General features: G+C 39.7%; 1 protein-coding gene across 1 annotated transcript in view; it reads right to left on the minus strand.

Moving 5' to 3' along the window:
• The window catches only part of galnt1 (UDP-N-acetyl-alpha-D-galactosamine:polypeptide N-acetylgalactosaminyltransferase 1), a 133,917-nt gene that overhangs the window by 80,195 nt on the left and 31,184 nt on the right, over positions 1-22,538 (minus strand). Inside the window, exons 2-3 of the mRNA XM_060824820.1 lie at positions 14,597-14,805; positions 2,100-2,268 (exon numbers count right to left, since the gene is read on the minus strand). Coding sequence (XP_060680803.1) covers positions 2,100-2,268; positions 14,597-14,735 — 308 coding nt within the window. The 5' untranslated portion in view covers positions 14,736-14,805. The remainder of the gene's footprint in view (positions 1-2,099; positions 2,269-14,596; positions 14,806-22,538) is intronic.

Raw genomic sequence — 22,538 nt, forward strand, 5'->3', positions numbered from 1 at the left:
AACCTATCAGTTTTCTCCTCCAAAACCCAGTATATTGTTTTTCATCTATTGTGCGAACACCAAGGCAATTTACAAGATAAAGGTTACAAAAGTGCATCTTTTCTCAGCAGTACTAAAATATTGGTTAAGAGGATACTGGCAGGTTCTTTTAACACCAGAGCTAAAGAGACATTAGCCTTTGTCACACCAGACATTCATTTGCAACATCAAACAACGCCATGGAGACTAAAAATGCTCTAGCCATTTTCTAGAGACTGATAAATCAATTGGTAACCAGTGTTCTTAATTGTGTGGTTTACCTTGATAACATACTGGCATTGAGTAACACTTAATGAGACTGCTTGAAACAAATAAAATCTCTATCTAGAAAATTACTATCAGTTGATTACTAATAAATCTGCAAAATGTGGCTTAGAAAAGCTTAGGTAATCTATCAATGACATACAGAAGAGCAAGAACAACTTCTGCCAAAAATACAAGCTTTAGTGGAATTCTCTGCTACAAAAACTAAATAGAAGACATTATAGGACTTTTACTGGAGGGGTTTGTCTTGAATCCATGAGAGCATGTATTCTGCAGCTGCAACATATTACTTACTCTACCATGTTTGTGCTTTAATTATTTTTCATTTATTAAATTTTAACTTGGATCTCTCAACCTAACTTTGCCTAAAATCTGATCATTTCAATAAAATTGTTACTTCACCTAACCGAAATTCCCTAGTTAAGATACATTGGAAACATTCGCCTACTGGCTTCCTGCGAGGTAACATCAAGTCCTATCTGAATTTCTGAACTGGATCATGGTTACAGGTTAGACCCACTCACACTGATTCGTGGAGGGGAGATCCGCTTCACAGCCCTTTGTGCATGCTGGATTGTTGAAGATTTTCTCACATTGGCCCCACAAAGTAGTAACTATACTGCACATGGCTCTGCTGGTCTGCCGAATCAATGAAATAATCCTCTGGGTTAAATCCATTAGTTCTCAAAGTATTCCAGGCATTTTGGAAAAGAGTTTCTTTCATTCTTGGCATGCCAAGCTTTAAGGATTCAGTGGAAACATTACAATCTGATATTAATAATAAACTGTACATTAAATTTGACTTTCCATAATTACTCAAAATGAGATACTTTCGAAAAGAATGCCAACTGGTGTCAATTTATTTTTCCATTTCTCAATCAGGTGGTTGGGTGAGGAGTGGATATAATTTTTTCCTACCACTTAAAGCCGCACTTGTATAAAAGCTAGTCCAGCTTAGTTTCTAGTCAATTGGTCACCCAAAATATTACAAAAAGGACGGACTTGTATATAGTGACATTGCTAATTGTCAAGGGGATGATGGTTAAATTTCAGTGATTGCCTGGCAGGTATGGCATAAATATTGATCCTCAAAATTTAAATACATTCCTTATATTAAGCTTTTCTGTAGAAATGTAACAATTCTTTTGTTTTTATTCTACTAAATGTTAGAGCTATTATGCTTGACCCATCTCACTGATGATCAAGTAATTCCATGACCCGACCAACACAAGTGCACCTCAATCAGTTAATGGAAAATGTTGAACTTATGTAACATTGCTCAATGTGAAAAGGAACTTAGTTATGCAGAAAACTAGGTAATTTAAAAGCTATAAAATGTGTAGGTTGGATCCCTAAAAGAAATTAAGACCTAATTAAACATAACCTTGATGACATTTGTGTCAGGGTAAGCTAAAAATAGAATTCTAACTGTAGCTGCTTTTGAAACTCAAGTACTGTAAATTGGATTTGAAAAGAGTATACTTCAAGCTAAAGCTGGATAAAAGTAGTTCATTGTTGTCAGAGTACAGTTCTGAAAAAAAATAGCGTAGCACTGTGGGTATACCTCAGCTCCATCACCACCACAGTTTAAAGGAGACAGGTAACCACCCGCCAATGAAGGACAATAAATGGCTGGCATAGTGGCAAAGCCCATATCCTGCAAAGCAAATTTTTTTAAAAACTGCTAAAAGTATTATAAGCTTTCAATTCCCCATTTTATGCAGTTTTAAAGGATCTTACATCGCATAGAATATGTACGAAAACTAAAAACATTAAAAACACATCATCATACTTACCCATCTAACCTAACATCGGGCAGAGTTCTGTTCAGTGCTATCATATCACTTGCCATCAAATTGAACTGGTTGATTTTGAACATCTCCTTCATTTTTTCTTGATTTTCCTTCGAAATTATTACAGGCTTACCCATCTCTCCAGGGCCTTCTTGTGGCTTCTGTATCACATCTGAAATACAGAAAGGTTTTGTTATTAAAGCAGTTTCATTTGATAAATTACTTAAAAAAAACTACAGTCACTGTCTGAAAGACTAAAATATATGCTGAGCATAATTTTCATTATCTTTCCTTAGCATATTAATAGACCAGACAGTACTCTTTTGAAAGTTTGTTACATTCAAGTATCACATGGGCACCTTCCAAACTATTGTGCAGACAGTTTCATTCTGCAAGCGAATGTCAATTCTTTTGATATGAACCACCAAAACATCATTTGAGTTGAAACAAGAGTGTTTTAAATACTTAGAAATTACAGGGTCACAGACTGGGTTATGTTGTGTTTAGTATCTAAAGCATTTAAGATTTGATTATACGATAAAATGAATGAAAACAATTCAGCAGAAAAATTAACAAGTTAGTCACATTAGAATCATTGTGATGGCATCTTCAACTCCAATTTACTATTACAGGCAGGTTAGAGCACTGCAAAGGTAAAGCACTTATTCACTTCATTTGTGAAATCACATGGGAACGCTTCTTTAACAATATTAAACAACTTCATATAGTTGTTCAAAATGCTTACTGAGATTGTTATAAACAGAACAACCTACATTTATAAAGCACCAGAAACATAGTAAAATATCTGAAGATTGTTCACAAGATCATAAAATAAAGCCATATACCAAGCCATAAAAGTGACTAGGACATATGACCAAATTCTGGGTTAAGTGTTTTAAGAACCCAAAAGGTGAAGAGGCAGAGATGGATAGGGAGGAATTCCAGAGCTTGGGGCTGAGGCAACTGAGGGCACAGCTACCAATAACAGAACAAAAATAACTGGCTACTCCTGTCATAGAGATGTAGAGCACGGAAACAGGCACTTCAGTTCAACCTGTCCATGCCAACCAGATATCCAAAATTAATCTCGTCCCATTTGCCAGCACTTGGCCCATATCCCTCTAAACCCTTCCTATTTATACCCATTCATATGCCTTTTAAATGCTTTAATAGTACAAGCCACCACCCACTTCCTCCGACAGCTTATTCCATACATGTACCCCCTCTGCGTAAAAAAGTTGCCCTTTCGGTCCCTTTGAAATCTTTCCCATCTCATCCTAAATGTACGCCCTCTAGTTCTGGACTCCCCCACCCCAGGGAAAAGACCTTGTCCATTTACTCTATCCATGCCCCTCATGATTTTATAGACTTCTATAAGGTCACCCCTCAGTCTCTGACAATCCAGGGAAAACAGGCCCAGTTTATTCAGCCTCTCTCTTTAGCTCAAACCCACTAATCTTGGCAACATTCTTGTAAACCTTTTGTGATTCCTTTCAAGTTTCACAACATCAATCTTAGAGAAGGGAGACCAGAATTGCATACAATATTCCAACAGTGGCCTAACCAATACCCAGTACAGCCGCAACATATCTCTCAACTCCTGTACTCAATGCTCATACCAATAAAAGGAAAGCATACTAAGTGCCTTCCTCACTATCGTATCTACCTGCAACTCCACTTTCAAGGAACTATGAACCTGCAGTACAAGGTCTCTTTGTTCAGCAATACTCCCCTTACTATTAAGGTATGTAAAGTCCTGCCCTGATTTGCCTTCCCAAAATGTAGCACTTTACATTTATCGAAATTAAAGTCCATTTGCCACTTCTTGGCCCAATGGCCCACCTGAACAAGATCTTGTCATACTTGCAGGTAACCTTCTTCACTGTCCACTACACCTCCAATTTTGGTATCATCTGCAAACTTACTAACTGCACCTCTAATGTCCACATCCAAATCATTCATATAAATGAAGAAAAGTGGACCCAGCACCAATCCTTATGGCACACCAATGGTCACAGGTCTTCAGTCTGAAAAGCAACCCTCCACCCCCATCCTCTCTCTCCTACCTTCGAGCCTGTTCTGGATCCACTTGGCTAGTTCTCCCTGTATTTCAGGTAATCTAACCTGGCTGATCAGTCTACCACAAGGGACACCCAAAAAGAATGCCAAGCTTCTCAGATCAGAATTTGGTTTTAACCTAAAAGCACAGAGTATAGTTTTAACAGATTTCCTGAAAAAAAGTTAAGATATTAATTTGTAAATATTGTATATACCCCCATTAAAGGCGATCTCATGTAAAAGTCAACCCCTTATTTTTGGCCAAAAAATCTTGCACTTTCAGTATATCTCATGTAAGCTGACCTTACAATATTGCATAATAAAGCTCTTACAAAGGAAACTACATGTTCCCATTAACCTACTTAAACAAAATTGCATTCATTCATTGATACTGGTAATTCTACTCATTGCATCTCTATTCATTCATAACTCTACTTACTGGTAGTCCAAATGGTTTACTACAGTATGTTTTAATTCATTCATTCAGACTGGTACGAAGTCTATTGGTACTCAGCAAACTTTGTTCACTATATATCCAAAAGCTAATACTGTTCAAAAGTTAATTATTTTAATTATATCTGAATAAGAGTGAGATATCTTCGCTACATATATATCTTTAATTCTTTGACCAAATTTGTTAATGTTGCTGAGGTTCATAACACAGAAGAGTAAATGGGAGGAAAACAGAAGAATTTGGTAGGAAAGTTCAAGACGCTTACACATTCAGAATTTAACAAATATTTCATTTTAATTGTGCCATTATACCAGGCCATGACAGTGTTGAATAGTATGATTTTGAAAGAGTTCAATGAATCTTTGACGTGCTAAATTTTTATACCGATATGTATAAATAAAATTTACTTACTATTGTTTCTTTTGCTTTTACCATAATTCATTGTATTTTTCTTCTTTACCTGGGATTAATTGAGCGATCAAATTGACTTCTGCTAATAATACACAGTATTGCGAACTGCAAAATGAATTTAAGCCCCTCAAATCTAGTGCCCATGTATTAGTCGACCCTATAAATTGAACCTTTAAAAACAGACTAAAAAAGGTTTTCAGGAGAGATGCAGCTTTCCCAACCACTTCGTTTTTAACAAAACAGTATTTATTTGCAAGATTACCGAATGAAACACAAACAAAAAAGAGAAAAACAAATACAGAATAACAACTTATCTGAAAATCCAACAGATTATCCCAACTTAATGCTGCTGTTCATACACTGTTTGGCTGAAATGTCAATTTTCCTGCTCCTCAGATGCTGCCTGACCTGCTACTTTTCCAGCATCACTCTAATCTAGACTGTTTTTAACAGTCTAAACAATTTACATGAGTATGGCAGCTACAAAGGATTATCCCAAAAAGGAGAAAAATGAAGATGAATCCATGAAAACAACTCATTTCATCATGCAAACTGGGATTGAGACTAGGAACTCTGCAGTGAGTAACTCACCTCCTGACTCCTCAAAGCTTGTCCACCATCTACAAGGCACAAGTCAGAAGTGTATGCTGTCCTTTGCATTTCTTTGCCCCAGAGAGGTCACAAATGCAGTGATTCTAGAAAGTCTGGGTTTAACTACTTGAGGATGTTTTCAAGTTTTTAAAATAAACACTTCTATAATGAAAGGGGAGCGGCCAAATCTCCCAGCTCAGCTTTCCTCTGGTTTGGTTTGAACAGTCTGGTTGTTCACTGAAAGCAGTCAATTTTGAGGCTGCTAATCCAAGAAACGGCTGCATGGAAGGTGGTGTTCCATGCTGAATCGCTCTGCCATCTCACTCTCCTTTAAGACCCTGTATTTGATTTGACTTTTTTTGCCAAGGGGTGTTACTGGAGATTGTTCCAAGTATTTGGATCAGCATCATTAAATTGGAATAATCTGTTGGGTTTTTGAATAGGTTAAATTATTCTGTACTCTGTTCTCTTTGTTTGCGTTTCATTTGGTAATCTTGCAAATAAATTCTGTTTTGTTTAAAACTAAGTGGTTGGACCAGCTGCATCACTCCTGAAATATCCACAAAATCTGCTTAAAACAACTACAAAGTTAGGGTTCAGGCTACTTTCTTGAAATGTTTTGAGGGGGTCTGGCCTGGCCTACAACAAATGTGATAGAATACTCCCCACTTGACAGTTTAATGCGGTTTCTATATCATAGAGGAAGCTCAACACCATACAAGACAAGGCAGTCCACCTGATTGGTACCTATCCACCATCTTCAACATTCACTCCCTCATGACCACACAGCAATTGTATTGTACAAAACTTTGTCCTCTCTGCAAGATTCACTGCAGAAACAATACATGACTCTGTCAACACCACGTTCTAAACCAGTGACCTGTACCACCGAGGAGGATAAGGACAGCTAAGCAAGGGACGACCACCTGCAAGTTCCCCTCCAAGTCACAAATCATCCTGATCTGGAATTACCTCTTAGTCATTATCACTAGGCTAAAGTACTGGAATTCCATTCCTATTATTACTGTCTTACACATTGCTGCAATTTATGAAGGTGGCTTACCAACTTTGTAATGACAATTAAGGAGGGGAATAAATGTTAGCTAGTCAGCGATACCATAACATGTTAAATGAGTAAATGAAAACATTAAATCCATAACTTCTGTAAATTTTTTATCAGTCAACCATCCTTTGAGGAAAGGGTTTCAAAATCTGAAACGACACTATAAATACACAAAAGAAACAATCTTTGGACAACTTCAATGAACATGAACACCAGATTACAAATACTTGTCAATTTAACTTTTCACCACAGAAAAATTCAAAGTTGAAATATCAGCTTTTGTATGCTAAGCAAAGAAAATCCCTACACGTTATAGCTAAGCAGCATACCTAGTATATTATAGTTCTTATTCTATTGCTTTGAATTGATGTCGACCAGGATATCAATAAGGAATTCAAAATTAAAGGAAGTTGAAAAATTCACATGCAGTTAATAAGCCAAATCACAAAATAGGCTTGTGTGCAAAATCTGAGGAATTGCTACACCTGCAGCAAGTTGACCATTTTCCATCATCTCATTTTTTTGCTGCTCCTACATAGGTTCAGACTTCTAATCTGATCAACTTAAAATTTACTAACTATTCACTTAATCCACCCAAAACTCTTTCTCCAGAGCTGCTTCCCACTCTCACCTGGAATTGGAACAGTTTATTAACTTTACTTCTAATCTCCACCCCATTCTCACCTGACTCCTCCCTTCATTTCTGGCAATAGGCAATACCCATTACAAACCAACCTGCTTCCCCAGTTATCTTGACTGTACATCCTCAAACCCAGTTCCTGTAACGACTATTCCATTCTCCATTACATCTGTTCTGCTGATGCCAACTTTGACAACAGGGCCACCAAAACCTTTTCCCTCAACCAAGGATTGCCCAGCATCCTAGTTGACTGGGCCTTCAGTTGAATCCAACCCATCTCCTACGTGTTAGCCCTCACCCCCTCTCTTCCCTCCCACAACAGTAGAGTCCGCTTGTCCTCACCTACCATTCCACCAGCATCGACATCCAGATAATCATTAGCTGCCATTTCTGCCACCTCCAGCAGAATGCCACCCACTCTCCTCCCCCATCAGGTTCCGCAAGGACCATTCCCTCCGGGACACCCTGGTCCAATTCCTCCTTCACTCCCAATAACACTCCACAGCACTATGGCACCTTCTCTGCAACTCCAACACCAGCTATTCACTTTGTCCCTCCTCAAAATGCTAGGGCCCAAACACACCTTCCAGGTGAAGCCATGCTTTACTGATATTTCACTCAATCTAGTCAACTGTATTCGCTGCTCACAACGTGGCCTTCACTACATTGCAGAAACAAAGTATAGACTGTGACCATTTCCCGGAATAAACTACATGCCATCTGCAAAACAAAAACGTTTCCAGTTGCCTGCCACTTCAACACACTGTGCTCCCTGACCCACATTTCTGCCTCACGCTTGTTGCAGTGCTCCAGCAAGTTCAGTGTAAGCTGAAAAAACAGCACCTCATTTTCCACTTGGGAACTTTACAGCCTTCAAGACCCAATCTTGAGTTCAACAATTTTAGAGCTTGAGACACCTCCTTCCATGTCTTGCATCAACCCCACACACCATGCATTGTTATCACATGTCAAAACATGTGACACCGAAAAAGCACAGCAGGTCAGGCAGCATCTGAGGAACGAGAGAGTCAATGTTTTCGGAATAAGCCTTTCATTTATTCCTGATGAAGTGCTTATGCCTGAATAGTCAACTCTCCTGCTCCTCTGATGCTGTCTGACCTGCCGTGCGCTTCCAGTGACACATGTTTTGACTCTTGATCTCCAGCATCTGCAGTCCTCACTTTCTTTTTGTTATCACATGGTCTGCTATTAAATAGCCCCATTGTTAGCCTGGAGAATGTCCACCACTAACTATTCAGTGGCTGATTGTTGTCTTTCCAACTGTTCTTCTCTTTTGGCTCTATCTCTACCTGTTGTGCATTCCTATCCACCTTCCCCCTCCCCTCCCCACTTCTGCATTAAAAAAAATCCTAGTTACCATCAGTTCTGAGAAAGGGTCACTTGAAACAAATGCCCAACTTATCAGTATCAGGACCTTCTGTGATTTGGGACTCTGACACAACTAAAACTGCCAATAGCTCTCCATTATCAGCTACCATAGCTGGGAGATGTGGTTGCTACCAGCAGTCCACTCACCGGAGTCCAAAGACCAACAAAGATTGTATGTGTTGCATACAATCCGTTAAGAGCACTTTAGTTCTTGTTCCGCTTTCCTGACATGTCCTTTCATCAGCATCGGGCCTTTATAATTTAGTACCTGGGACACTGAAATTGAGCTGGTAGCTCTCCATCAGTAAGCAGATCAGTTTTTTTATATCACAAAATATCCTTCTTACCTCTTGCACATACATTCTTCTCAATTAAAACAGGTCTACTCATTATACTTAAAATTTGCAACCAACGTTTTATACAAATTATTATGCAGGTTTCCTCTATTACAGCAGGAGCAACCATTTCAGAAAGGTCCTCCTCTTTCAGATCCCCACACAGCCCAAAGGCTGGCTCTGATTGTAGTTATACTGGAATGGTGAGCTGGTATGCCCTGACTCTCAGCGCAAGATACCCTTTTAAAGTGATCCTCCTTATTATGTAGCTGTTAACCACCAGTGTCAGCTCACCACTCCCACCCAACATCCCACAGCCCACTGCACAAGCTCTTATAGTGCAGTGCCATCATTCACCAGAATGCAGACAAAATCAACCCTGCTTATAACAAGTACAATATGTAACTCCATTCAGCATTTTCTAATTAAGCAAACAATACCAAGCTACACAAAGAGATACTAGAACAAGAAAAAAACTTGGTGAAAAAGTTATTATTTTAGAAACATTTGAGAAGATAAGAGGTTTATAGGACAAATTTTAGGGCTTGGAATTTTTACATAGCCAAGAGAGTAATCACCACGTCCTTTTGGTATATACCTTTGTAAAATAGTTCCAAACAGAAAAGAAACAGCAGTTTTTCTAGGTGTTCATCTTGAGCAATACATAACAGTATTCTGGCACAGACTGTTTCAAGGGTCACATCAAAGATAAATATCAAGCACTGCTTGCTGACTATCTTTTACAAGAGATGTCTATGACTGACACATTGTAAAGACCAGGATTGCGTGCTTATGCACAGACCAAGCCATGGAGCAGCTGTCACAAAGGCTCAGTGGGAAAAGGCTGCTGTTTGAGACCCTCTCATGTAAAACTGCTTGTGCTGTATGCTTGACAATGAAATGAATGTTGTCAATAAACTCCAAATGACAGTGTAGAAGGCACCTCAGTATGCTACATGCTGTATTGAAAGAAAGTGAACTGTTTACACAAAGATAAGCTTGCACTGTTATGCAAAGCATTTTCAATGCTGTTACAAATAGGCTTGGCAATACAAAACTGGAGTACTGTTGAAATAAAAACTATCAAAATTTTACACCTTGCACTTGTCAGATAATTTCTAAGAAATACCATGTAAAAGGCAAAAGAACATTGAGACTAAGGAATGAGAGGACAGTGCTGGTTGTTAAGCAAAAAGTGATTGGTAGGGACATTCTCCATGGCAATGTATTTTTCCTGCAGTAAACAGACAATGGGCTCCAAATGTTCCTATCACCGTTTTTAAAAAAAAATGCAAAAAAAGAGGAGATATGACTTTAAAAGCTTACTTGAGGAAAATATTTGCCTTAGATTAACAGGCAAAAGCATTGAACAAAGAACAGTAGGATATGGGGAGGATACTAAACAAGTATTTTGCATCAGTGTTTACTGTGGAGAAGGATACAGAGAAATGGAATGTGGGGAAATAAATAGTTACATCTTGAAAAATGTCCAAGGTGGTGGTGCTGGATGACTTTAAACACATGAAGGTGGGCAAATCCCCCGGACCTGATCAGGTATACCCTAGAACTCTGCGGGAAGCTAGGGAAACAAGGACCCCTGCTGAGAAGCCAGAAGACTGGAGGTTAGCTAATGTAATTCCAGTATTGAAGAAAGATAGTAAGGAAAGACTAGGGAATAATAGACATTGATGGTGGGCAAGTCTTTGGAGGGACGTGATTTATTTGTATTTGGAAAGGCAAGAACCAATGATGGGTAGTCAACATGGCTTTGTATGGGAAATCATGTTTCATTCACTTGACTGAGTTTTCTGAAGAAGAAACAATGAGGATTGATGAGGATAGAGTGATGGATGTCATCCATATGGACTTTAGTAAGGAGTTTGACAAGGTTCCTCATGGTAGACTGGTTAGCAAGGTTAGATCATATGGGATACAAGTAGAGCTAACCATTTAGACAGATGGTGGTGGAGGGCGGCTTTTTAGATTGCAGGCCTGACACCAGTGTTGTGCCACAGGATCAGTGCTTCTTTTTGTCATTTATATAAATGATTTGGATGCGAGTTTAAGAGGTATAGTTAGTAAGTTTGCAGAGGACACCAACATTGGAGGTGTAGTGAACAGCGAAGGAGGTTACCTCAGATTACAATGGGATCTTGATCAGATGGGCCAATAGGCTAAGAAGTAGCAAATGGAGTTCAGTTTGGATAAATGCGAGGTGCTGCATTCTGGAAAGGCAAATCAGAGCAGGATTTTTACACTTGATGGTAAGGTCCTGGGGAGTACTGCTGAACAAAAAGAGACCTTGGAAAGCAGGTTCATAGTTCCTTGAAAGTGGAGTCACCGTAGGCAGAGTAGTAAAGGCAACATTTGGTATGCTTTTCTTTATTGGTCAGAGCATTGAATATAGGAGTTAGGAGGTCATACTGCAGTTGTACAGGACTTTGGTTCGGCCACTTTTGGAATACTGTGTGCAATTCTGGTCTCTCTGCTACAGAAAAGATGGAGAATCTTGCAAGGGTGCAAAATAGATTTACAAAGTGCTGCCAGGGTTAGAGGGTTTTAACTATAGGGAGAGGTTGAATAGGCTAGAACTATTTTGCCCAGAGCATTGGAGTTGGAGGGGTGACCTTGCATACGTTTATAAAATCATGAGGGGCATGGATAGGATAAACAGACACACAGTCTTTACTTCAGGGTGGAGGAGTCCAAAACTAGAAGGCATAAATTTGAGGGGGGGGGGGGGGGGGGGAGAGAATTAAAAAGGGACCAAAGGGGCAATCTTTTCAAGCAGAGGGTGGTGCATGTATGGAATGAGTTGCCAGCGGAAGTGGTAGAGGCTGGTACAATTACAACATTTAAAAGGCATCTGGATGCGTATATGATGGTTGAGAGGGCCAAATGCTGACAAATGCGACTAGATTAATTTAGGATATCTGGTTGGCCTGGATGAGTTGTACCAAAGGGTTTGCTTCCATGCTTGTATATCTCTATGATTCTATAAAGAACAGAACATGGAATGGTCTGAAAAGGCATTAGCTTATTGGACCATGCAAGCATAATATTAAAGTATAACACAAGACGAGTTTTGACTTCAGTTTTTCAAAATTGTTACAAATAGAAAAAGGAGATAAAATCCAAATTCTCAAAATATGAATGGCAAACAGACTGATGTACCTGACCTGCTACGCTTTCCAGCACCACACTTCAATTCTGACCTCCAGCATCTGCAGTCCTCACTTTGATGTAATTCTACTACCCATTCATTTGTTCCCAAAAGCTACTGCAAGAGAAATTCTTTGCTGTAGCAGTACTGGAAAACCCAGGTATTGCACAACCATGGTTTTCATTTAGGAGACTACAAAAATGATGCATGGGCATTGCAGGTAGCCACTTGCAGCAGTGCCTGCTCCATGGTAACTGCTAGACACAGTGCGTATACTGCACAAACTCTCTCTCTTCGGTAACTCATTATTGCTTATTCCTCAAATATCCACTCATTGTCTTAAACCTTTTCAAGAGTATCTAACTGCCCTTCTGAGCTTAATCTTCCCCACTTCTAATCTAGGTAGCCTTATAAAAATATTTTGGCTGTTCGTCAAGATCAACCCAAATTTCTTTACTATTACCATACACTGCACTACGGTCTTCATTAGTTTTTCAACAATATACCTTGGCTTACAATACTTGGTTTATTTCAACTATTTAAAATGATTCCAGATGACATGAGCATTAAACCACAAAATATTAAGCAAGCATTTATTAAGATGGTGCAGCAGCATATCAATGTTCTGCATGGAAAGATCGTTGGATGACCTTTCTACCTTGCCCTGGATCCTCCACAACCCTGTGATACGGTCTGGTGATGTTCTTGCAGCAGCAGCCCTGGCCTCTTCTGTGGTGTTGCTGAACACAAACTGCCTCTGATTGGCCAGCAGTTCAAAACATACAGAGGGCATCAAATGCAGGGTGGGGACCACTCTGATTTGTATATGATTTAGTTGCTCATCCCTAGAAGAGGCAAAGGTGTCTTTCGGTTCTCCAGTCAGCAGACAAATTCCTGAATGGTTCAGTAAAATTCCACTCAAAAATTCAGAATCCCATCTAGCAAAAAATTCAATTCAAGTTGTTTTTCATTCTTCAACAGAAATAAAGCTAAAACACTGATAAAATCTGTTTTCTTCAGAAAAATTAGCTTAGTGTTTCATTCATTTGAATATCACTACATTAATTGGATCAAAATGTCACTTCTTTATTAATGGGAAATAAAGACCCACAACATCAATTTAACATTTCCTTCATCATTTTAGACACTTAGAACATAACATCTCTACACTGAGCCAAATACATATTTAATCCCAATGTAGGAAAATGTTTTGCAAACAACACCATTAGACTTCCTGGGTACTGAATACTAAAAATAGAGAGAGCATTTGATAAACAAGTATGCATCTTCTCATAACTTGCTAAAACAAATTTAAATCTGATTGCAAACCAAATAAAGTATATTTAGCATTCATGGATTATGTCATATCAAAATACATCAAATTAAAACTAAAATAAGCAACTGTTACTTCTGATTGTGACAATGCTTTGGCTTTCAGAGGTGTGTTTTTGCCTGATTCCTTTTAGAGAAAGATTGGAGGACTGATGTCTCGCAAACTATGAAAAGGTAAACAACTTGGGAGGCCTAGGAATTTTTGTTTTGAAAAACATTGGAACAATAGAAGCAGACTGAGTAAGTGCAATCAAGCTCTCACAGATCAAGGATTTTTAGTTAGCTTTCAGCAGTTGCTGTTATAAGTCTGAATAGAAGCTATCATTCCACCTCTCCGTTACAGGTTCTTCTGACATATTGAGCATTTCGTTAACACTAATTAGCTATAACATGATTGATTAATTGTGGATGCTGTTTGGATAAGCAAACTTTCTACTGAATGGGTATTGCAAATTTCTGTAGAGATTTTGCACAGCACCATTTTCTATAGCATGATTTTCTATACTGCACCAGTGCAGAGGAATACAACTACCACATTATAGCAAAATAACCTGTACAGCCAAAAAGCTGGAGATCTCTTTCTATGCTGCTGGATTACTCAAGAGATAAAATCCAATTTCTGAAGTTTGCTTCTTAGCAAAGGGTGTGTTTATGGGATGTTACTATATTGGAATAGTTAAGTAGTAATAGTTACTGTATCTATTATTCTATCAAGATTTCCAATAAAATTTTCTAAGTTCTTCTTTCTTTTGCTGCATTTTAACTACAGCATTTAAATAAATTGTGTTTTACTTAATGTCGAGCAGTTTGACCAATTGAAATGCATCTGGAATACAACGTTTCAGATTTGCTTTAAGTTGGAGTCCAAGCTACGTTCTTCAGGAGGCTCTGGTCTAGTCCATAATGTGATGAACAAAGTCTTGGTAAATGATGGTATCAGATTACTTTCTCGAATAATAGTCAGCAATACTACAGTTAGAGATCAAGATATATGTAATTTTGACTTGGGTTTCAGCACATTATCTTCTAAAAGAATATTTCATTTTTATTTGGGTTTTCCTTACCTTCACGAGCAGGTAGGCCTCGTTCTTTCTTTTCTTCACACTTGTTACATTCACTGAAGTAAAGCAGTAGGAACATATCCAGCAACATCCAGACCAATGAGGTGGCCAAAACCACCTTACAATATGCAAACCTTCGCATGGTACTGATTCAAATAATGGAGAAGTAGATTGGATGCAATAACTAGTTGGATGGCACACAGTCGCAGCAACTGCCAGGAAGACAAAAACAACAATAGGTGAGCAGCTTAATTTCAGCTTAAAATAAATTCAAGTGTAACACAAACCAATCCCTTCACTACAACATACACTGTAAAAACAAAAACACAAATAATGACCACCTTTTGTTTCCAGTGAATCAAAAATTAGTTCCATATAAATTTATAATCAGCAAGCACAAGACAAGAATCTATATAGAATACTAATTTGCTAAAGATCATTTCTCATTCAATCCTTGTATCAGCTTTGCAAAGTAACTTCTGCATTTATTAATGTAATTTGAACTTGTTAACATTAATAATTTGAGAAAGTTTTTTTTGTTTGCATATTTTTCAAGAGCACAGAAACATTTCAGTTCTTAAACAGGATGGCGACTCAAAATATTTTGTGCCCTCTTCAGATTCTGATCAATACACTGCTTTAACATTTCGGCTTTTGCTTCATGTTTTCAGTGTTGTGCCTTTAAATTATAATTTGACAGCTGAAAATAGAAATAATGGTTATATTGATAAAATGGCAGAGATGCCAGAAGTATAGTATTTCTGTTATTTTGATGGTATTAGACAATAACTTTCAAAAGCTGATTGGGCACAGATGTTTGCAGGTAAAGGGATGGCTGGAAAATGGGATGCCTTCAGAAATGAGATAATGGAAGTCCAGAGATAGTATGTTCCTGTTAGGGTCAAAGGAAAGATTGGTAGGCATAGGGAATGCTGGATGACAAGAGACATTGAAGGTTTGGTTAAGAAGAAAGAAAGAAGTATGTATCAGGTACAGACAGGACAGATTGAATGAATCCTTAGAACAGTACAAAGGCAGTAGGATTATACTTAAGAGGGAAATCCGGAGGGCAAAAAGGGGGCATGAGATAGCTTTGGCAAATAGGGTTAAGGAGAATTCAAAGGGTTTTTACAAACACATTTTAGGACAAAAGAGTAACTGGAAGCAAATAGGGCCCCTCAAAGATCAGCTTGGCAGCCTGTGTGTAGAGCAGCAGGAGATGGGGGGAAATACTAAATGAGTATTTTGCATCAGTATTTACTGTGGAAAAGGACATGGAAGATATAGAACATGGGAAAATAGATGGGGAAATCTTGAAAAAAAATGTCCATATTAGGGGAGAATGTGCTGGATGTCGAGGTGGATAAATCCCCGGGACCTGACCAGGTGTACCCTAGAACTCTGTGGGAAGCTAGGGAAGTGATCGTTAGGCCCCTTGCTGAGATATTGATAGTCACAGGTGAGGTGTCAGAAGACTGGAGGTTGGCTAATGCGGTACCAATATTTAAGAAAGGTGGGAAGGACAAGCCAGGAAACTATTGACCAGTGAGCCTGATGTCGGTGATGGGCAAGTTGTTGAAGAGAATTCTAAGAGACAGGATGTACATGTATTTGGAAAGGCAAGGATTGATTAGGGATAGTCAACATGGCTTTGTGCGTGGGAAATCATGTCTCATGGACTTGATTGAGTTTTTTGAAAGGGTGACAAGGAGGACTGAAGAGGGCAGACCGATGGACCTGGTCTGTGTGGACTTCGTTAAGTGTTCAGAGGGGTTCCCCATGGGGGACTGGTTGGCAGGGTTGGATCTCAGAGTACAGGGAGAGCCGGCCATTTGGGTGCGGAGCTAGCTTGGTGGTGGAGGACAGAGGGTGATGGTGAAGGGTTGTTTCTCGGACTGGAAGCCTGTCACCAGTGGAGTGCTGCAGGGATCAGTGTTGGGTCCACTGCTTTTTGTCATTTATATAAATGATCTGGATGTGAACATGGGAGGTATAGCTGGTAGTTTACAAACGACACCAGGGTTGGGAGTGTGGTGGGCAGTTGGGAGGGTTACCTCAAATTGCGGCGGGATCTTAATCAGATGGGTCAATGGGCTGAGGAGTAGCGGATGGAGTTAATTTAGATAGGTGCAGGGTGTTGCACTTTGGGAAAGCAGATCTTGGCAGGACTTGTGCACTTGATGGTAAGGTCCTGGAGAGTGTTGCTGAGCAGGAAGACCTCGGAGTACAGGTTCATAGCTCCTTGAGGGTGGAGTCACAGGTGGATGGGATGGTGAAGAGGGCTTATGGTATGCTTTCCTTTGTTGGTCAGGACATTGAGTGTGGGAGTTGGGGAGTCATGTTGTGGCTGTGTGGGACATTGGTTAGGCCACTTTTGGAATACTGCGTGTGGTTCTTGTCTCCTTCCTATGGGGAGGATGTTGTGAAACTTGAAAGGGTTCAGAAAAGATTCACAAGACTGTTGCCAGGATTAGAGAATTTGAACTATAGGGAGAAGTTGAATAGGCTAGGGCTGTTTTCCCTGGAGCAATGGAGGCTGAGGGGTAACCTTATAGAGGTTTAGAAGGTCATGAGGGGCATGGATAGGGTAAATAGACAAAGTCTTTTCCCTGAGATGGGGGCGCCTAGAACTAAAGGACATAGGTTTAGGGTGAGAGGGGAAAGATATAAGAGGGACTGGTGGGGCAATGTTTTCACGCAGAGGGTGGTGCGTGCATGGAATGAGCTGCCAGAGGAAGTGGTGGAGGCTGGTACAATTGCAACATTTAAAAGGCATCCGGATGGGTATAGGAATAGAAAGGATTTTGGAGGGATATGAGCCAGATGCTGGCAAATGGGACTAGATTAGGTTGGGTTATCTGGTCAGCATGGATAAGTTGGACTGAAGGGACTATTTCCATGCTATACATCTCTATGACATTAAAAGCCACCCAACCTCAAGAGGCTTGCTTCCATCAGGCATTACCAATAGGCAGAATATTTCTGAATGGTCAAGTCTGCATTAAATAACCTGTTGATCGTGTGGCCAGAATTGCATTGAAATGAACTAGCCTAGAGGAATGAATGCTTGCATGAGGGCTTCAACAACATATATGTTGAGGCAACATAAAAGCTAGGGCATTTTATAGAGGTGAAAAGGGCTGCTTTGTGATGTCAATATTTTTAGAACATATGGCCCACGACCCAATATAGATCAAACAACTTCTCTATTCACTTCGATCATGGGATTAACTGCCACTTCAAAGCATATTTCAAGATCACATGGTCTTTCTTTAAACTTGACTGTCATTTGATGCAATTCCAAATGCTTTCTTCTTCTTGTTCATATTCTAACTTCCCTGTTTATACCATGACTTAACTTTTAATCTCTTAACTATTTCAAGAAATTTACACCAACAAGCTATTTTGCAGACTGAATGATGAGGTTATTATTACAATTAGTGAACCAATTTATCCAATATTAATGAAAAAAAGCTATGTGACTGTACTCTAAAATCAACTCTAACAACTATTAATGGCATATAAGTAAACCCAAGGTCTTACAGTTGGTTCTGCTATAATACAGTATTTTCATTCTTGTGCAACCCTGTGTTATAAGATCATCATGTAATAGCAGCACCATTTAAACTAATGGGACTGGAATTACATTATAATCAATATATGCTTTAAAAGTTTGCACTTTAGAAACAATTCATCAATCGCGTTATAATGAGTTCGCATTAACAAAACGTGCATTATAGCAGAATGACCTGTATTTGTAAACAGTTGCTACATTCCTTGCAAACCTCTGAACAAACCACCTGATTTGATTTCTTATATGTCTGAATTTTTACAAAACTGAATAAAACAGTTCAATTTCTTAAATATTGTTTGATTGAAAGTAGCACTTGCACAGCAATTAAAATTCAGAGGGGTGCAGTGAGAGAGAGAGATTCACGAAGATCAGTGAATCAATAATCAGAGACTAGCTATATAGCACTGGAGGCAACTATTTGGCACATTATATCCATGTAAGCTCTCTGCAACAGCATTTCAGCTGGACCTATTTCCCCATCTTCTCCATGTGGCCAGAAAATCATCATCCCAATTAATTATTCCAAATATTTTGCAAAGTTATGATTGAATCCGCCTCCACTACGTTTTCAGTGCATTCCAGCTCCTAACTACTTACTACGTAACAAAAAAACTTATTTCTCATGTCTGTTATTTTGTTACTCACTTTCTCTAATGATGGAATTTCTTTCTACATCTGTCAATTCTCAACTTTTTCTTTCCTATGGAGAACAGCCCAAGCTTCCTTAATCTATTCATGTAACTAAAGTTTCTCAGCATCGAAACATTTTCATTTGTTGCTCCATTCTACTCCAACATCTTCACAATCTAAGTGCAGCACTGCCTGCTTTCTCATTCAGATGGAAATATATTGATGCAGCACATTTTCATAAACATTTTAAAGTTTTTCTTCTGTCTTCCACATTATAATTATCCTGACAAACTAGGATATTAACAACTCATTACAATTCTATAATTCTTACACCATTCTAATACTTTAACTTTCCTACAAGCTAGTGTCTTAGAGAACAATAGGAAGGTGTTAGCACAGAGTCAGATGTACAACATGAAAACAAACCCTTCGGTCCAACTTGCCCATGCCAACCACATATCCCAACCCTAAAACTATGCCCGCTAGTTCTGGAATCCGCTCTCCCCCACCCCACCCACTCCAGGGAAAAGACAATTATCTATTTATCCTATAGCTGTGCCTCAATTTTATAAATCTCTCTAAGATCACCCCAACCCCCCCACAGCCTCCAATACTCCAGGGAAAACAGCCCAGCCGATTCAACCTCTCCTTATAGCTCAAAACCTCCTACCCTGGCAACATCCTTGTAAATCTTTTCTGCGCCCTTTCAAGTTTCACAACATCCTTCCCAGAGGGAGCCCTGAATTGCATGCAATATTCCAACAGTGGCCTAACCACACTGGAAGGTCTACCTTTTTAGGAGAGGGAGAGAGAGAAAAAGAGAGAGAGAGAAAAAGAGAGAGAGAGAGACAGCTGGTGGTGATTCAGCCAGGAGGCTTCCATGCCTCAGGTGAGGGGAATGTTGAGAAGGAGAGTCCTCATTATAAACCTCAGTGCAGGAATTGGACTCTCACTATTGGCATCACTCTGCATTGCAAACCAACTGTCCAGCCACATTTGTCCAGTTGATAGAGTGTGGCACTGGAGAAGCACAGCAGGTCGTGCAGCATCCAAGGAGCAGGTTATTCGACGTTCATCAGGAATAAGCTAGTGGACGGGGGGGGACGGGGGACGGGGGGAGGAAGGAAAAGGAGAAGACGTTTGAAATCCACATGGGGCCCTGCAACCACACGAGGATCAATGTGGATTTCAACAGATTCCTCATTTCCCCCCGCCCCTGACATTATCCCAATCCCAAACTTCCAACTTAGCACCGCCCTCCTGACCTTTCCCATCTATCCTCTCCATTCTCCTCTCCGACCTATCACCTTCTTCCTCACCTTCATCTACCCATTCCATTCTCAGTTACCTTCCTTCTAGCCCCACCCCATCCCATTTATCTCTCAGCCTCCCAGCCCACTCACCTCATTCCTGATGAAGGGCTTATGCCCAAAATGTCAATCCTCCTGCTCTTCAGATGCTGCCTGACCTTCTCTGCTGTTCCAGCATCACACTCTAGACTCTGATCTCCAACATCTGCAGATGTCACTTCCCTACTTCTCCACTACTGTAACCGCTCACATTAATTTGTTTCCCACATTTTACACTCCATTGGGATGGCATGGTGACTCAGTGGTTAGTACTGCTGCCTCACAACGCCAGAGGCCTGGGTTTGATTCCAGCCTTGGCTGACTGTATGTGCAAGCTCCATACAGTCGTCTCATGTCTGGGTTTTCTCCAGATGCTCCAATTTTCTCCCACGGTCCAAAGATGTGCAGTTTAGGTGTACTGGCAGTGCTAAGTTTTCCATAGTGTCCAGGGATATGCAGGCTAGATGGATTAGCCCTGGGGTAGGGTAGGGGGTGGGTCTGGTGGGATGATCTTTGAAGGGTCAATGTGGACCCAATAGGCTGAATGGCAGTCACAGAAGGGATTCTATGACTATATAATATCCAGTCATGTTTCTTTCGGAGCCTGGCCTTGCATCACCAAACTATGCATTTTTACATGGCTATCTGCATCTGCAGCTCATTAACCTTATTTATCACCCTCTGTGCATTCAAGTATATGCACAGGCAAAACAAATGAATTTATATTGCACTTCCCCTTAATCTGATCCCACCCTGTGCCTCACTAATCTCACTCTAGTGCTCTGGCTCTAATTCCTTACACAGCTTACTTCTCCTCTTTAAATGATCAACTACAATATTTATTTATTCATTCATTCCTGACAAAAAAAATGGCCAAACCATGGCTAGCAAGGAAAATTAGGGTAGTCTTAGATTTGAAGGGACATACAAATTGGCTAATAAAAGCAGATCTGAGGACTGGAGTTTGGATTTCAGCAAAGGAAGACAAGGGGATTCATTAAGAGGGGGAAAACAGGACAAGCTTGTAGGGAACATACAAACTGATCATAAAAGCTTCTGTAGGGGAGTGAAGAGAAAATATTAGTGAAGAAAAATGTAGGTCGCTCAGTCAGAAACAAGGAAATAACAATGGGGAACAAAAGTGGCACACAAATTAAACACGTCCTTTGGTTTGGACTTTAAAACGGAGGACACAATATCCCCAAAACACTGGGAAACATGGTCTAGTGAGAGGGAGAATGGAAGGAAATTGTATTAATGATGAAATGGCACTGGGGAAATTGATCTGACTGAAGACTAGTATCTAATGTAATCCTGCTATTTAGGAAAAGGAGGTACAGTCAGAACAGAAAATTATAGGTCACGCAGACTGATGTAGGTAGTGGCAAAAATGCCAGATTACATTATAAAAAAATTATAGTAGACCACTTGGAAAAGTAACAGGATCAGATAAAGGCAGCACAGATTTATAAAAGGGAAATCATATGTGCCATTCTATTAGAATCTTGAGGGGAGGTAGGAGTGCTTACACATGCATCCACTCCATCCACCAACGATGCTCGTAGCAGCAGTGAACATTATCTAATTATGCATTGCAGGAATCCATCAAAAGATCCTTAGATAGCACCTTCCAAACACGCGAGCACTTCCATCTAGAAGGGCAAAGGCATCGGAACACACCAACTACAAATTTCCCTCCAAGCTAGTCACCATATCGACATGGAAATATATCACCATTTCTTCACCGTCATTGGGTCAAAATACTGGAACGCTTTCCCTTAAAGCTTTGAAAGTCATCCCACAGCACAGACTGCTGCAGTTTAAGAAGGCAGCTCGCTACCACACTCAACAAGGGACAGGCAAAATGCTGTCCTGTCAGCGATGTCTAAGTCCCACCAGTGAATGAAAAATGTTGATAGGGTAGGTGGGGGCAGGGAGTCAGTTAACATGGCTTACTTTAATTTTATATGTTAATAAGTGGGATGTTATCAAATGCCTTCTGAAATTCAAAGTGTATGGCTTTGGGAAGTGGATAGAGAATTGGTGGCAGAGTGAAAACAAAGTCGGAATAAACTGATCTTTTTCTGGTCGCATCAGTGACCAATGTGGGGTACTTCAGGGACCGGTGCTTGAGAGAGCAAGAGCAAGAGCATGTGCACGAGAGCAAGAAAGACTATCATACTTTGATTTTCAAACCTAACCAGTTAAAACTTCACAAGTAAAAATTGTTTAAAAACATTTTAATTCAACCTGAATTCAATGTCAAAGTAATCGGTGAAGCACAACGATTAACTGTCCTTGACTACTCAACTGGAATGCATAGCACTTAAAGTAAGTGCCCAAGTATATTTACATGTCTATAATACTAAAGACATCTAATAAGTCACCAATT

The sequence above is a fragment of the Hemiscyllium ocellatum genome, chromosome 5 (assembly GCF_020745735.1).
Source record: "Hemiscyllium ocellatum isolate sHemOce1 chromosome 5, sHemOce1.pat.X.cur, whole genome shotgun sequence".
Lineage (NCBI taxonomy): Eukaryota > Metazoa > Chordata > Chondrichthyes > Orectolobiformes > Hemiscylliidae > Hemiscyllium > Hemiscyllium ocellatum.